The 17,168-nt window shown below is 55.0% G+C and overlaps 3 protein-coding genes across 3 annotated transcripts; 2 read left to right on the forward strand and 1 right to left on the reverse strand.

The window, feature by feature from the left end:
- Positions 1–1,882: 1,882 nt before the first annotated feature.
- On the forward strand, positions 1,883–7,055 carry SPBR_00029 (endoribonuclease Dicer; the record flags this gene model as incomplete). Its single annotated transcript, XM_040758350.1, has 3 exons — positions 1,883–2,468; positions 2,541–5,236; positions 5,310–7,055. 3 exons carry the CDS (start codon positions 1,883–1,885, stop codon positions 7,053–7,055), a joined length of 5,028 nt encoding a protein of 1,675 aa, XP_040618232.1.
- A 403-nt stretch (positions 7,056–7,458) lies between these two features.
- Positions 7,459–10,102, reverse strand: SPBR_09023 (uncharacterized protein; the record flags this gene model as incomplete). Its single annotated transcript, XM_040767149.1, has 3 exons — positions 7,459–8,675; positions 8,749–9,936; positions 9,994–10,102. 3 exons carry the CDS (start codon positions 10,100–10,102, stop codon positions 7,459–7,461), a joined length of 2,514 nt encoding a protein of 837 aa, XP_040618233.1.
- A 6,487-nt stretch (positions 10,103–16,589) lies between these two features.
- SPBR_09061 (uncharacterized protein) lies at positions 16,590–17,024 on the forward strand (the record flags this gene model as incomplete). Its single annotated transcript, XM_040767187.1, has 3 exons — positions 16,590–16,674; positions 16,749–16,934; positions 17,008–17,024. The coding sequence occupies 3 exons, from the start codon at positions 16,590–16,592 to the stop codon at positions 17,022–17,024; spliced, it is 288 nt and encodes a 95-aa protein (XP_040618234.1).
- Between the last annotated feature and the right edge of the window lie 144 nt (positions 17,025–17,168).

Below are 17,168 nucleotides of genomic sequence, written 5' to 3' on the forward strand. Positions count from 1 at the left end.
CTTGGCGATTCGGCGGAACAACGGAAGAGCGAGGTGTGCGTGTGCGAGCGGGACTGGCTGGTGGAGTCTACGGAGGCCGGAAGCGTAAATCGTCGATCGGTTCGTGGATCACAGTCGTCGAGGAAGAGGCCGGAAAAGAGGCCGAGGAAGAGGTCGAAGAACAAAATGGTTGAGGAGAAGGCCGACGAGAAGGTCGAGGGAGCAACGCGAAATCGGATGTCGTGGGGAAGTGATTCAGATTACGTCCGTCGCCGGAGACATTCCACAAGACAAACGCAATGGGGATTGTGGCTCGAGTCGGGAGGCTGGCGTGTGCGGTGCAGAGAAAGATGCTGGGAGACCAAAAAGTTGAATCAAGTGAACAAATGTGTTGTAGAGGCGTTGGGAAACAAAGGTAATGTAGTGAGACGAAGTCACGCTGGCGAGAGGAAGGACCGGGTGGAGCAGGATAAGGCTCGAGGCGATAACGAGGGAAGGGGCGAAGGCTAGCTGGCGTTGTTGGATGATGCCACTCATGCGAGCACTGTACAGCAGGTGCGCTAATGCATAGTGGGGAGGGGTAGCGAGCGCAGCAGGATAATCACGGTTGAGAGACAGCACTGTGTCCAACTGGCGCGTGGGGCAATTTAGGCAGGAGTGCATCAGCTGGACAGCCTTTTCGGACGTCATTCAGTGGACCCACTCCTTCCACGTAAGGCAGTCCACGACACCTGTGCGGACACTGTGACAACACGGCGTTCAATAATCATGGCTTGGTGTGTCGTGACTGGGCTCTGTATGGATGACTCAGGTGGTATATACAGGATCAAACAAACAGGACGCAGACAATTTCATGCCGACAGTGTCGTTGGTTCATGTTTCGTGGAGAGGTCTTTCCTTTTCTGTTTGGCGATGTTTGCTGTTTGCTCTTTCCGCCAGAACATCAGAATTACGTCATTGCCGTTTCGGACGCGACAAACGGCTACTTCACGACTCGCAGGCTTTGGCAGGTAACGGTGACAAAGTGAAAGGCGGTAGACGGTTGAAAACACGGCAGAGTGAGAATGGTATCTTGGAGGCGGCAAAGTGAAGTATGACAGTTTGGGCTGTTGTAATTCAGTCGAGAGAAATATCAACAGCCATATTCTCTTTACGTCTTTTGGCAGGAGCGCACAGATGGTGTCGGGTCGCACTTTCTGTACCAACGACGGCACGTGCAAGTCACCGTATGACGGCGCAGCGCGTCACCATTCTGCATACAACCCGGTTGTAAAAGACAACGCCGGACATCGTGAGCTATCTTGCGGCCGGTTACACATTGACTCGGCTCAATATCTTGTCACGTAGCTGCGAGCTTCTGTTCACCGCAAAGTGGCGTCCAAAATCATTGGCGTCGCGACGCGGTTGTCACGCAGTTGCTGACAAGGCAGGTGCGACCGACAGCAGCTTGTTGTCGTTTGCTCCTGCTCACTTCAGCCTCTCACGGCTCTGACAAAGTGGCCGCTTCCTTCTGACATCCTGCGTCACGATTTCTTCAGTTCACACCAGAAAAGCTTCTGTAAACAAACGACCGCCTCCCATCGAGGCAAAGGGCAGGCCTTCATCGGCCTGCACTCTCGTCTCTCGCCTCCGAGGCCTGCTTCTTCAAACAGTGTTTGACAGGCAGGCCTCTAGTCTTTACTCTCAACTCATATGGTTCCCAAACCGAGCATCGGCAAACAGTCACAAAGCACACAAAACACACAAAGCACACAAAGCAGACAGTCTTGCATTCTCTCGATCCCTCGGTCTTGATATTTACAAACAGCTGCATAACCACGCCTGTCACTCTACCCCCAGTGAGCCTTCTGCGTTCTCGCCTCCTCAAACGACGCTCTTGGGTCGTACCTACAAACAAGGCGAGATGGCTCCCGCACCGCTGGGCAGTGGCGGCATCGACGATACCGGGACTTCAGACTTTTCGTTCGCATCGAGCTTCGTCTCCGACCAGCTCGCTCAGTTGGCAATGGCTGGGACGAAGCCCATGCCGAAGCCGCTGTCAGTCGTCTGCCCCAACATCATAGAAAGTGAGGATGCAGTCACGGCCAAACCGCTGCCGACCAATGCACACCATCCGCTGCCTGCGGATCTTGTGTCAGACGGAACCGCGTCCGGCGACGTTACCGACGACGACGAGGCGAACGGTGATGGGGAGGAGGAGGAGGAGGATCTGCCGGCCTTGGCGCCGGCTGCTGCGCAGGTGGCGTTCAGCCTCTCGCAGAAGAAGCGGGCCGACTACGATGCTTTCGACTCATGGCTGTCGCAGAATCGAGACAGCATCACCAAGACCACCAAAACAATGGCTGCGGCACTCTGCGACGAGGACAAGACGGCGGCTGCCCTCGTGCGCGAGTTTGAGAGCGCCAAGATCATCGAGAGTCCTCGCGACTACCAGATCGAGCTGTTTGAGAAGGCCAAGCAGAAGAACATCATCGCCGTTCTGGATACTGGTGAGTTGCAGTGTGCTCCGTTTGAATTTACTTTCTCTTGCATATTGGCTGGCCGCTAAATACCACACACAGGCTCCGGAAAGACGCTGATTGCGGCCCTTTTGCTTCGGCATATGATCGAACGCGAGCTTGACGACCGCGAAAACGGACGGCCCCATCGCGTTTCCTTCTTCCTGGTCGACAAGGTGGCCCTCGTCTTCCAGCAGCACGCCGTTCTCGAGTGCAACCTCAGCCAGCCCGTCGCCAAGTTTTCGGGCGACAAGTCAGATATGCGTTGGTCGTCCAAGGACTTTTGGGACGCGACACTCCAGGAGCACATGGTCATTGTGTGCACGGCTGACATTCTCCTCAAATGCCTCCACCACTCGTACATTTGCATGGACCAGATCAGCCTACTCATCTTTGACGAGGCCCACCATACAAAGAAGAACCACTCGTATGCGCGCATAATCAAGGACTTTTACCCCTTCCGGGACATCCCAGAGCGCGGCCGGCGGCCCAAGATCTTTGGCATGACCGCATCGCCTGTCGATGCGCGCACCAATGTCACGCAGGCTGCCCAAGAACTCGAAGCGTTGCTACATAGCGAGATTGCGACAATCGCCCATAACAATCTGCTGCACGACATTTCCAAGCCCAAGAAGGAGCGCATTGTGCACTACCACACGGCCCTGGTCCAACACGAGTCAAACCTCATGCGGCGGCTCCGGCAGCTCGTGGGCAACCACAAGCTCTTTGCTCGCAACTTCCAGTACGCGGACGCCAACCTCTCGGTGCTGGGGCCTTGGATCATCGACCGCTTTTGGCAGATCCTGTTCCGCACCGAGGAACTCGCTAAACAGGAGGCGAAGGCCGAGATTGAGAGGCAGCCCGACGCGGAGGGTGCGGGACGGAACCCCCTCAAGCTCGACGGTCTCGGCGACGAGCCCGTGCAGTACAACTCTAATGTGGTAGCTGTGCGGGACGCCAGTCGTTTCGTGGAGCTGTACCGCTTCATGCCGCCGAGTATGGCCCAGTTGTCGAACAAAGTTCAGCGGCTGCACGACGCCCTTTTTGACGTGTTCACGCGGTTCAGCGGTCAGAAGACGCGGTGCATCGTCTTTGTAGAGCAGCGCTACACAGCCACCCTTTTGGCTGACCTGTTCCAACAGGAGCAAATGAAGATCCCAAACCTTCGGACCGGCGTCTTGGTCGGCGGCGGATCCAAGGACATGGGCAAGAACACGTTCCGCACGCAGCTGCTGACCATCTCCAAGTTCAAGCGTGGCCAGGTCAACTGCCTCTTCGCGACATCCATTGCTGAGGAGGGCCTGGACATTCCAGACTGCAACCTTGTCATCCGCTTCGACCTATACCGCACCATGATCCAGTATATTCAGTCGCGCGGGCGAGCCCGGCACCAGGAGTCGACATACATCCACATGGCCGAGCTCGGCAACGTGGATCACCGCCGCCTGCTCGCGGAGAACAAGGCCAGCGAGAACAAGATGCGCGACTTTTGCAACGCGCTGCCGGAAAACCGCAAGCTGGAGGGAAATGATATTGACATGGACTACTTTTTGCGCGACAAGACAGACCAGCAAGTGTATGTTGTGCCGTCCACCCAGGCGAAGCTGACGTACCGGTCCAGTCTGGTCATCCTGGCCCAGTATGTGTCGACGCTCCCCGAGCCGAGCGAGGGAGTGCCGAAGCCCGAGTACTCTGTGTTTTGCACCGCCGACGGCTTCGTCTGCGAGGTGATGTTACCATCGTCTTCGCCCATCCGCCAGGCGACCGGCCGACCCCATAGCCGGAAGCAGGTCGCCAAGTGCGCGGCGGCCTTTGCCATGTGCCTCAAACTGTACGAAAAGAAGTACATTGACAAGCATCTGCACCCCATCTTTGCGTCCCGGCTGCCTGCCATGCGCAACGCGCGGCTGGCCGTCAGCTCCAAGAAGCAGGCCCAGTACACGATGCGCGTCAAGCCCGAGACATGGTCGGTCCTCGGCATGCCGACGCAGCTGTATGCTTCGATTCTCTCGCTCACCCACCCGGAATCCCTGGACCGTCCCTCACGCCCGCTCGTGTTCTTGTCTCGGCACAAGATGCCTCTGCTCCCCGAGTTCCCCTTGTTCTTTAGCAAAGGCCGGGCCTCGAAGGTCCGCTGCGTCCCCGTGGACATTCCTATGCAGCCTACCCCGAACGAGATGGAGGCGCTCGCTGCGTATACCCTTCGCGCATTCTATGATGTTTTCAGCAAGGAATACGAGGGCACGGCTAAGGACATGCCGTATTTCATTGCCCCGTACAGCGAGCCCACGCACGACGTCGTGCTGCGGGACAATAGCACCTGCCCTGATGGACGCTCGATCTTGGACTGGGCTAGCATCCACCACGTCGCCGCACAGATTGAGAGAATTACGTGCCAGGGCGACGAGCCCGATTCGTTTTTCGAAAACAAGTTTGTGTCGGACCCCTTTGACGGCTCGCGCAAGTTCTATTTGCGGCACGTGCGGCGCGATATGTCGGCGCTCGATCCGGTGCCCGAGGGTGCGCCGGCGCCAAAACACCGCGCTTGGAACCGGCCGGACACGGTGCGCAACATTTTAAACTACAGCGTGAGCCTGTGGTCCAAGTCGCGGGTCAACACGCCGATCCGGCAAGACCAGGTTGTTGTGGAGGCGGATATCATATACCAGCGCCGCAACCTGCTCGACGAGCGTGTGTTCCTCGACGATTTTGGACCTAGCCGGTGCTTTATTGTCCTGGATACACTTCGTATTTCGCCGGTATGTCCTTCCTGCCGCCCCTGCTGGCCGTGTAAGTTGTCTTTTTGTCGTTGTGCTTGTACTGACTCTATAGATCCCTGTTGATTCGATTTCCATGATTTTCAATTTGCCGCCCATCGTCCACCGCATTGAGTCGACGCTCATTGCGCTGGAGGCCGCGGCCGTGATTGGGTTGCCTAGTATCCACCCCGGCCTCGCACTGGAAGCGTGCACCAAAGACTGTGACGTTTCCGACGACGCGGGCGCGACCGAGACCGCCATTAACTTCCAGGCCGGCATGGGCCGCAACTACGAACGGCTCGAACTGCTGGGCGACTCGTTCCTAAAAATGGCCTCTACGATTGCACTCTACACGCTCGCCCCGGACAAGAATGAGTTTGAATACCACGTGGAGCGGATGTGCATGATCTGCAATAAGAACTTGTTCAACAATGCGCTCGAGATAGGGCTTGAGGAGTACATCCGCTCCAAAGAGTTTGACCGTGCTTGGTACCCGCCCGTTGTGGATGAGGCAGAGAAGCTAGCAGCAGAGGCGGCGGCCAAGACTGGCACACCCGACGAAAACGGCAAAACACCCACCGCACTGCACGGCTTGATTCTCAAGAAAGGAAGAAAGCAGCAAGAGGGTAGCTACCATGCGCTGAGTGACAAGAGCATTGCCGATGTGTGCGAGGCCATGATTGGCGCCGCCTACCTCACCACATACGAGGAGCGTGACTTTGATTTGGCCGTCCAGGCTGTGTCTGTTGTGGCCAAGAGCAAGTTCCACCCCATGAGAACCTACAAGGAGTACTTTGCAGCCTACGTCCTGCCGGAGTGGCAGACAGCACCCGCCACCGCCGCCCAGGTGCATATGGCCAAAGCCGTGGCGCGTGACGTTGGCTACACCTTTACGTACCCGCGCCTGCTGCGCTGCGCCGTCATGCATCCGTCGTACCCGCGCGTGTACGAGCAGCTGCCGAGCTACCAGCGCCTCGAATTCCTGGGCGACTCCCTTTTTGACATGGCCGCGGTCGATTACCTCTTCCACAAGTACCCGGACAAGGACCCGCAGTGGCTGACGGAGCACAAGATGGCCATGGTGTCGAACCAGTTCTTGGGGACGCTGAGCGTCACGCTCGGCTTCCACAAGCACCTGTTGTCGTTCACGGGCGACCTGCAGAAACAAATCATGGAATACGTGGCCAAGATCGAGGACGCGCGCGCGCGCGCCGAGGCCGAGGCCATCGCCGCCGGCAAGCCCAGCACCGCGTTTGCGCGCGACTACTGGGTGCACGTCACGCGGCCCATCAAGGTGCTGGCCGACGTGCTCGAGGCTTACATTGGCGCCATCTTTGTCGACTCGGGCTACGACTACTACGGCACCGTGCTGCCGTTTTTCCACCGCCACGTGCTGCCCTACTTTGAGGACATGGCGCTCTACGACACATTTGCCAACAAGCACCCCGTTACCTTTGCCGTCAATGTGCTGACGCAGCGCTTCGGCTGCCGTGACTGGCGCGCCGTCGTGCAAGAGACGCCCGACAACGAGGGCGATGGGTGCGTGACGTTTGCGACCAAGGTGGCCGCAGGCTTTCTGGTGCACGGCCGTGTGCTTGGCCACGGTATAGCAGAGAGTGGCCGGTACGCCAAGATTGCGGCTGCCAAGCAGGCACTGGCGAAACTGGACAGCCTGGGTGTCGAGGCGTTCCGGGCCCTGACTGGGTGCGACTGTCGTGTCGAGGCGGAAGCGGAAACCGTCGCCGAAGTCATGGCCCAGGAAGCTGAGGTCGGTGACAGTGACCGTGCTGCGGCAGCAGCAGCCTCTACTGCAGTGTGAGGAGGAAAGTGGTATGTTTTGAGAGAAGGGTAAAAGGTGGACGATCTGTTGTGCGAAAGCGATGCGCTGATTTTGAAGAGGAGGACTTATGTGTCGGTTTGGAAGCTGTTAAGATTAGGGAACAAGCAAAAGCAGCAAAAGCACGAAAAGCAGGAAAGAAAGCATGTAAAGCTTATATTCATAATATATCTCTAATAGGGGTATAGAAATGGCTAGCTGAACAATAACAGTGAAATCCAATACAAAGGAAATGTTGAGGGATGGGAAAACTCTAAAAGATGTCGTGAAAAAGAATAGAAAGTTGGCACATTAAACGAGTGTAGGCGTTTGTCGAAATCAAGCTGTGTCGTATGTCGTCATAAACCCACCCGCCTGCAAACCGCCAAGTACATGCAAGGACATGTCACTCGTCGTCGGAGTCGATGGCGTTCTCGTGGTAATCCGAGGCATCCACGACAAGCTCCGGAACGTTCGCAATGTCCAGCGCCGCATCGGAGTCCTCCCCGGTAGCGGTTGCAGGGACCACCTTCTGGCGCACGGCCTTGACATTGGCCTCCTGGACATTGGCCGTCGTCTTGTGGCTCTCGATGCTGATTGCCTTGACTCGGCCACGGCCACCGGTCTGCGAGACTATGCTTATCGTGGAGGCCCGCTTCTTGGATTTGGCATCCTTCCGCAGGCGAATGGCCGTCGCGACATCGACCTTTTCGAACCGCTCCTCCTCAATCACCTGCTCGCCCACGTTGTTACCGTGGCCGAGGTGGGGATTTGGGCGAGGGTTGTACATATGACTGTGGCTTCCGAGAGGTCCGTTGCCGTGGTGTGTATGGTTGGTCGTAGACGAGCCCAAGATTGCAGCCATACGTTTTGTCTCCACGCGCTTGGCAGGGCTCGCGGCCGGGCTCAACTCCTCGCGCGAGTGGGTCTTCCGGAGCCCAGTATCAGACGCTCCAGATGAGTGGCGCCTGCGTTGGCCGTGGTTGCTGTGGAGAGAGTCGTCGCTCGGCTTTTGCCGCAGATCATGCTTGCCGGCCGTCTGATGCGGTTCGCCGTATGCACGGAGGAAGTCCTCATTTTGCTTCAGAGAAATGAGGCGGGGACTCCGCACCAGAGCAATTGGTGCTGGGACCGCAAAGGCGTCCTCGAGACCAGGCAACTGGGTGCCCATTTTGCCATACCCGCCGCTGAAAAGAAGGTCCTCCTCGCTGCGTTTGGCCTGGCTGGCAATGAACGAGTCGTCGTCAGACGAGACGTAGTCGTCAATGTTGAACAGTGGCGACTGGAGAGCGACTAGAGGCTGGCTCTGGTTCGAATCGAGGTTTTGGCCCTGTCCCTTTCCAGCAGCGTCGCCGGTGGATGGTGGCCCAGTAGTGCTCAGGTCGATCGAGGTGCTCGTCGTGTGGCGCGACTGCGGGCGCCCGTACGTGGCCAAGCTCGAACTGGACGTTGTTGGGGCCGTTGATGTCATGGACCAATGGCGGATCGAGTTCGTCCGGGGGGTTTGGTCGTCCAGCTCGCCGGACTGGGACTGTGGCCGAGGTGTTGTGTTGCTGTTTGCAGGGGAGTATATCTCGCGAACACTTTCTCTGTTCATGCTGGGAGACCGGCTTCTTTTGATGACTTTCATTTGGGATTAGTATCAATTGTCACACAAATTCAACTGGACGCTACAGGTGCCTCTGCAGTGACTTACAAGGTGATGGGGCTGAATCACGGTTGATCAAGTCATCGTGCCAGTCCTCCTTGAAATTCCGCGCCTGTTCCTTGAGGTGATGCGGCAGGTTGGACAGATCTGGCGCGGTGTTGTGAGACTCAAGGGCTGGCTGCTGTGAACGTCGGACAGAGTGGCTGTTGTGCGCCGTTGCCGGGCGCTTGTTTGATGCCGTGAAAGCTGAGCTCGCCAATGACGCAGAAAGTCGAAACGACGTAGGTTGTGGCGAGAGAATTGGCTGGTTGTTGACTCCAAATCTGGGGCCGCCCTCAGCCTCACCCTGCTCGCTCTCCCATCCTGACACAAGGCCGTTTGCGTCCCGGGCGGACGCTGGCCGACTGCGCCTGTTCACTTTTCCATTCAGTAGTCGCTGGCTTTGGAGAGAGGCTTCGATATCAGCGAGGCTCGGGGTGCTGTACGTGCTGCCAGAGGATGCGTATGATGGGCGTTGCAAGGCGCGATTCTTTTCCGGAGACGCAGCAGACAGCCGAGGTGGAGAGTTTCCATGGCCAAGGACGGCCCGGTGCGAAGCATTTATGGGTTTGTACGAGAGTGCTGAGTTGAAGGAGCTTCGCTTCGTGATATGTGGCTCATGGGCACTGTCTTCGTCGCTTTCGTTGAACTTGGCCGAGCGATTCCAAGAAGAGAAAGGGCGGCGCCGATCGACCATGGAAATACGATACGCACTCTTCGGCCGGACTGCATAAAAGGCCTGCACCGGCTGGGAGTCTAGATCGCACCCGTTGACACCGATGTTGCGGTCTGCAACGTCCTCGCCATAGTCCCTTGTTCCCGCAGCCTTGACACGGGTGTGGAAATCGGCCGGCTTGAACTCGGACTGTGCATCCAGGAGATCGACGTGACCTTTCTGGCTGTTGTCGGTTCTTACTGATCTTGCAAGTTTGCTGCTGGAGACCGAGCTCTGCGGTCTGTGTGAGCGTGCCTGTGTTGGAATAGTCGTCCTGGGCGTGGCCGTTCGACTCGGGCTATCGTCGCTTCGGGAGCCCAAAACAACGGAAGCAGGTGCTGCACGATCCACGGAGAACGATGTCTGGGAGAGCGGCGATGAAGGATATTGACGCGGCCTCATGTCTCTTGAACCTGGGCTAGAGGCTGCATGGTTGCCATTGAGATTTGACGAGCTGACATTGGGAGACACGGTCCGCACATCTATTTGGCGTATTAGTAGAAAGACAAAACCTCATACAAAATAGAGTGTATACATACATCGAACGGGAGACTTTGATGAAACATTCCGCTCATATGTCGGAGCCCGTAGTTGCGGTTGATTCTTGTCAGAGTTGATTTTTCTGGCTAGCAAGGTCATGAAGCCCATGGCAGCGGTTGTTGGCCTGCCATAGGCGGCAGGCTGGCCAAGAGGGCAAGGTCACCGCTGCTCGCCGCTTCACTCGCCGGATCGATGTCACCAGGGAGCCAAGCGCTTCTGTGGGTGAGCGGTTCTAAGTGGTGAGAGCTGGAATGACCTGAGCTCTGGTAGGAAAAGAAATCAAATCAGTGCTGGCCAAATGACGAGAAGCGACAGAAAAGCTTGCGAAGTCCTGGAAATATATAACGATGACAAGTGAAGGTTAAAAAAAAAAAAAAAAAAAAAAAAAAAAAAAAAAAAAAAAATAAAAGAACCGAAAACATGAAGGCAAAAGAGTAAAGCAAGTGTGGGAGGGGGTGGGATAATAAATGGGAATATGTCAAAATGGGTGGGATCAACGACGGAAGTGGCTCTTTGGAACACTTACACGCAAGTGCTTCTCCATATGAAAAGGGCGTGGCTCTAGCCCCTGCTCAGCAAAAACAGCCGGGAAGCTGACTGGGAAAAAAGAAAGGGCGATTTGAATTAGTAGGCGGGTCAGTTTCTTCAGCTACGGAGTAGATTCCGTAGAGGGAGGGAACACTAGCTGACCGAAATGTGGGCAGGGTTAAGGAGAACCTCGAGCCAAGAATGTTGTAAAACGTTGGCGAGTCGAAGATGGTGTGCGGCCGAGGGGTCCATTGCGATGCAAGGTGTGTGCGTGCGCTGTTCTACTTCCAAACAATTTGGGCGCAGAGGTGGTGTAGGTCAAAAAGTCCGACTAGGATGCGTTGATTTGTCTCGCATCTGCACCTGTTGAACTTTGTACTGGAGCGAGGCATTTCGGCTATGGCAAAGGCCTCTCGCAGGTGTTGGCATCTGAGAAGAGAATACAAAATCAAACGCAAAGTACAAACGCCGGGCTGTCGACGACAGCGGCGGTATGGCCACTGGTAGATGCCCGAGAGCGTTTGAGAGCGTTTGTTGTCTCAGTGGCACCCCCGGATTCCCACCTCCCTATATAGAGTGGCTCCAGCTCATGTGGAGCGGCCAGGGCAGTGCAGCGTTGCTCGGTGTATGACGGCATGTTGTGTCGGCGCCAGCCAAAGCGCACGCGCATGCATGCAGATGCGCTCCACACCGGGATGATTTTCATTTCTTTCGTTTCCATGTTTGTTTGTCTTCCGTCCTGTCGTATTGCACCGGATCCATCTCGTCGGCGACAAGGACGTGTCTTCTGTGAACAAACGTCGAGGATACTCGCCCACCGCCTTGACCTGGTTTTCACCGCTGGTCTTGTTGCCCTTGTTGCCCTTGCAAGTATCTTAGTTGTTTCTTTTTCCCTTCGCGTCGCAGCTGTGGGAGCACACGGGATGAGCTTCCCGTTCGCGTAAACCAAACAAAGCACCAGCAAACGAGCAACCTCTGGCGAGGATAGGAATAGCCGCCATGTTCAACAAGATGGCCTCCTGCTCGCCAACACAGACTGAGTATAGGATACACACGCTTGTCATCGCGCTCAAATGCTGCGTGCAAATGTTTCCCAGGCCACAGATGCGAGATGACTTGGTACCAAGCGTGCACGTCTCGTTTGTTGCTGTACGGAGTGCTGACTCTTCTTTTTCTCGATGCTGACTGCCTCCCATTGGCGATGCACATGAATGTCAGCTCCGACGATTGGTATATTGTAATAATTCGTACAGGGCACATTTCTGTGTCGACGACAGTGTCATAAAGTACTTGGTTCGATTGCGTCCGGCGTTTCTTCTTTTTATTGCCCCCTTGACTTCTTTGTGCTCTGTCCCATTCCGTCAAGGATTGCAAACAGGGATCACCTGGCTTGGCGATAGCAGATAAGACGCTCAGGCACCGTATTTTTCTTGTCCTCTTTTTCTCCGTCCCGCTTTTCTTGTAGGCGGCTTAAGATTCTTTCATTTGCTCGTCTCTTCGTCTCAGGGTCTTTTTTTGGTCGAATCGGCAACTCGGGGAGGGCAAACCTTTTCCTATGTAGGAAAAAAGGAAGACGCAAACACCATGAAGGCAGAACACCCCCTGGCGTGCCCGACTCATAGGTCTCGCCGGCGAAAGAGAGTTAGGCCGACGACGATGCAGAAAAGGGGCACGAGCGTTGCTTTTCGTGTCCTTTGCTCGTTTTGGCCAAGCCGCTTGCCCGCCATCGCTCTTATGGGAAAGTCGATGACAAGAACTGCGGCCGTGCGGCCGCCAACTTGGGTCAGACGACGGCGACACTCTGACTGAAATGGGCCCCAACTGAGACAGGGCGACAAGTCGGAGGTTTGTCGAAAGCCAGGGACAATGCCGCGTGTGAGGAGACGAGAGACCTGTCGTGGCCCGGTGGAACACAGATGACGACGATCGTTTGGTGTTTCTGCGCTGAGTGCTTTGTGCACTGACAACCGCAAAATCCTCCGTGTATTACCAAGAGTGCATGGTCTGTCTCCTGTCTCGTCGCTTTGACAAACTTTGACTGGGGCACGGCTAGAGCTGTTTTGCCGTTCGCTCTTGCTAGGACTACGCATCGTGCCTTCTCCTTGACTTCCCTCCTCACCAAACGGGTTCTTTCCCTTTCTTTCACCTCTTTCATGTTCTCATGTCGTCTACGAATTACATGTACTCAACATATCCGCGCCTTCCCTGCCCCTGTCGGCCCCACTTCGTAGGATTTGTCTGCCCCAAATAGGCAATGGCGACCCAGCTGAGAGGTTGCTCGTTCCCAGGAAAAAAAGAAAGCTGAACACTAAATTCCGCTCGATCTTCAGCACTTGTTCCTTTTTGACGTTGTAGGCGAAATTGGAACAGTTCGATCCAAATGTGCCAACACAAACGTCGTTTGGACGTCGGTTGCCGATGCTCCGAATTGGCTCCGCCCAGATTCATACGTCGTTCTTTCCCTGTACGCAATCAACGTAGCATGCGGGAGGAACAGGGGCTTCCCCCATCCCTGTACGCATCCGAGTCTGGAGTGCCAATGGGCCTAGAATGGCAGTAATAACTGTGATTTAGGCGCGGCTGTTTCTTGTTCGGGTTGCGACTGCTTTTTTTGTCAACGCAGTTCTTGCGAGGAAGGCAGCAGGAGCGTATTGATATGTTTGCGTAGGTCCTTCCTGTTCTGTCTCTGACTTTGCTCTTGGAGGCCTGGACCTCTGTTAGCACTGCTAAACCGGACCTTTGCACCATTGACCAGGTCAAGATAAACCGGCTCAACTGGGTAAGCAAGGAATAGAATGGGAATAACAAATAAGTGGGTGATACAGGGCTTCGTTGCCAACTATTGTCAGCCCGAATTCGCACTCTGCACTGTTGTGCTTCTTTCCTGAAGTAGGAGGTAGCGTGCTGGGGATGGAGTGGGCCCCCAAGTACGCTAATAGTGTTCCGTGTATGCGGTAAGAGCGATGCAGAACAGCCATTGGTTGGTTCAAAAGGGAAGTACAGAGAACGAAGGTAGCCAGGAACGATGTATCTCTTCGGATCGAACAGAACGCTCACTAAAACGAAGATCGTTCAGGGGCATAAAAAGAAAGATCTAGGCAGGCAATGAGGCAATGATGAATTCCATCTCGATGAAGAGGAGCGCGCTAGGAGAACACAACACCCCGTGGCAAAAGGAACAGTTCGAATATTGGAGTATTTCTCTTTCCAACGAAAAAGCAATTACCGGAATTTGTAATGTTGACGCCAGAGAAGCAGCGGAGACAGGCGGAGAGAGGCGGAGACAGTGGGAGACTGTGCCTTCTAGAAAGAGCTTCTTTTCAATTCATCATCATCTTCTTCCACGACTGGCTGTGCCAATTTTCTACGACGTGTTTTTGCGCCTTCCCAGCATTGGCTTCCATGCAGAAGGGGGTTGAAGCTAATGCACTCCCCTCAACAGCGCATGGCCAGGTGGTAGTGGCCTGTATGGGGGTTCGTTCCTGCTACGATGTGACTGGACGCCGTGTGCGCTTTCCTCCCCTGCATTGGTGCCACATCTCGAAGAGGCAGGACCGGAAAGGTGTGGCGTTTCTACGCATAGCTCAAAGGGCAGTAAGGGGAACGCCGCGCCAGCTTGGGAAGGAGTTCAGCGAAAGACATGAGCAAAATGTCGGTACCATGACACCTCTCGACGGTCCAGGAAGGACATGCCCGTGTAGACTCAGCTCCATATCCATGTTCCCTCCCTGCATCTGCAGGGACAGGGCGAAAGCCACGGCTGAAAAGTGACCAGTTCTGCTGCGATGCGTGCTGCACCTGTTCCTTTTGACCGTCATCAATTTCGAAGGGAGCATATCAAGTCAACTAAGTCGCCCATCGACGCCCCTTGCCGAGAGCTTAATAGACGAGCGAGAAGAAGCTCACGATTTCAGTATACCCAATATCAAGCCGTGCCATGGCGGTATTTTTCATGCAAGGGACAGACATCCTGCAGGGTTTCAGCCGCAGCAACCTCTGCTGACCGAGCGGCCCAGCATGAACTGATATTCCCATGCGCGAGTCGACAAAGCAGGGACGATGGTCGAACGGCAGACGACCAGACGAGAGCCTGTCTCATCTAGGCTATTGAGACGTTCACGACAGCGGCGCGTCTCGGACAAACTCGTACGTGTGCGCAAAGCCATGTACGTGCGGTTCTCCGTTCCGATCGACTGGTCGGCTGGTCGGTAGTATGATCGCTTTTACACCCTGTTGATAGAGGCAGATCTGCCGTAGTGGATAAACTGCGAGAGACAGAGATGTGAAACGACAACTGAATTGGCAGCGGTACGAAAGGATAGAGCCCTCTTCTTAGAGCTGGTCTACGCGAAAAGAAACAAACGAACGAACAACCGAACAACCGAACAAGCGCAACTCGACATTGACGGGCTTCTTGAAGGCTGGTATCAGCGAGACTCGAACCAAGGCTACGATCCCGTCTGCAATACAACTCTGTCTGACCACCTCGCCGACCCGGTTCGTTAAATTGCACGACATTCGGTCCCTAATGCTTCCCAAACGGCAAGCTCTCCAAAAGGTCAGGGACTCCACCGTCGGTTCTCCCATCCATCCACTCGTGAGCTGGTGCACAAACAGATCCTCTGTGCGACAGCACATCGTCATACAGGGGGCTTCCTTGGTGTTATTGCATCGCTTGGGCCGTAAACGGACCCTGCCCCACGAAAGGGCGCCCCGAGCAAAGCCGTGGCCGGTTTTTGTATGTGCACGGTAGGATGGTCACCAGATCCATCCTTTCAACATTTCAACAAAATGTCTCTCTGTTTTATTTCTTCCCACCAACGGCTCTGCACGTTCGGACATCCTGCCTAGGCCCAGGTCCGTGCTAGTGTAGCAACTACCTGCATGCTTTCGACACTTCGAACCGGTCTGTTCTCTCCCCGTATAACATTTCACCATAGAGACACAAGAGATGGAGAGGCACTCGATTGGCATCTCAAATATATGGGCAGTCGACCAAAGCGAATGACCGGTTGGGGGAGACTGATCTTTTGCATGCCGGCACTCCAAGAAAGACACAAACGCCGCAAGAAGCTGCACAGGCCTGACCTACAGCCGAGCCGAGGCAGGTTCCCTGCGAACAAGAGCGGTCGCCGATATACAGGGAATGGACGTGCATCTTGTGGAGTACAAGAAATGGTGAGGAATGGTCGTGTTCCGGTCCTCTGGTGCATTTTCGACCTCTTGTTGACCGCTCACCGTATCCCATACGCCCGTCTTTTTCTCGTCCCGGTGGCTCGTTTTCGCGGGGCAATGCCGTGCCACCATACTGTTGGGTTTCGGGCAGGAGCCGTGGTACGAAGAGTCATGTGGCGCCTGTGCTGCTGACAATTGTCCGTGGTGGGCGGTGTTGTGTTTCTTGTATGATTCGAGACCAGGAAGTGTGTCCATTGAATCTGCCTGAGATACCAAAGGCCTGGCTCCAGCCATGCGAGAATGATGACCAGACGCTGCTCCTGAAAGGACCACCTGGCGAGGAAAGAGACGTAACCATGACTTCAGGAAGGAGCTGATGCCAATGGCTTATGACGTGATGCGAGTTGTCGTCGCGGGCCCTAACGTTCCTGCCAATTCAATATCGAACTCGACTGCCTAATAGAGAATATCTACATCAACAACGCCCAGAACAGAAGGTTAACAGAAGTCGATGGGAAGGAGAGACTGGCATTGTATCGGAAGGACAACAACAAGGTATGCAAGTAGCAGCTCGCGTTGTTTGTTTACAAGTTATAATTATGCTGGGAAGGACGCCTTGTCGGGTGACATCCAAGGTACTGGGCCTGCTCAAAGAATGATTTCCCTTTCGACACATATGCTCTCGACTTGTTTCCTTCATTTATTCTCTTTACCATCTGTTCCAGCTATCCCTTCTCGACCTTTTCATTTTCTCACTCGCAGTTACAGCAGACCTAAAGCGTTACGACTAACCCGCTTGCTGGCTCATTTCTCTCGGCCATCTTTTGTTTTCTTTCTCATTTTAATCTCGGGGCAGCACTCTACCGGGACTACTCGCCAAACTACCGCCAAGATGAGTTCCATCTCGCAGCTTGACGGCACTTGCTCGGCCACAGGTTGCAACTCCGATGGCCCTTCGGACGAGCCGTGCGACCAGTGTATGCGATTCTGTTTAGCTTGCCACTCTGCCACTCCCTATCATCAGCCGTACCATTCTAACAAATCCGTAAAGGCACAGCTGCTGTGCAGGCGCAGCCATCAATCAGCACCCCCGAAGATAAGGCCGTCGTCGAGACCAATCTTGAGTCTCCGAACGAGCCTGAGCCTCTTCCCACAAAGGTCGGAGGTATCCCTGACGAGCCCGCGGCCAAGAAGCTCAAGACCATAGCGAAGCAGTTTATGTTGAAGAAGACAAACTGTGCGTGGCTCTACAATACGCTGCAACGTCTGCTCCGCTTCTTGTTTGTGTCTTCCATACTAATGTCGTTCAGATTTTGGAACCTCTTGAGCGGCTGCAACGATCCTTTGAGCATACAGGGCTTCCGCGTGAGCTCAAGCGAGCGTGCCTTTGAATCTTGAAACAATGGAGGTGATACTCAATTGGGGAGAGATATGGATGAGACGAAGACGAGCAAAAAACCAGCAATGGCTG

The sequence above is a fragment of the Sporothrix brasiliensis genome (genome assembly GCF_000820605.1).
Source record: "Sporothrix brasiliensis 5110 chromosome Unknown Cont19, whole genome shotgun sequence".
Taxonomy (NCBI): Eukaryota; Fungi; Ascomycota; class Sordariomycetes; order Ophiostomatales; family Ophiostomataceae; genus Sporothrix; species Sporothrix brasiliensis.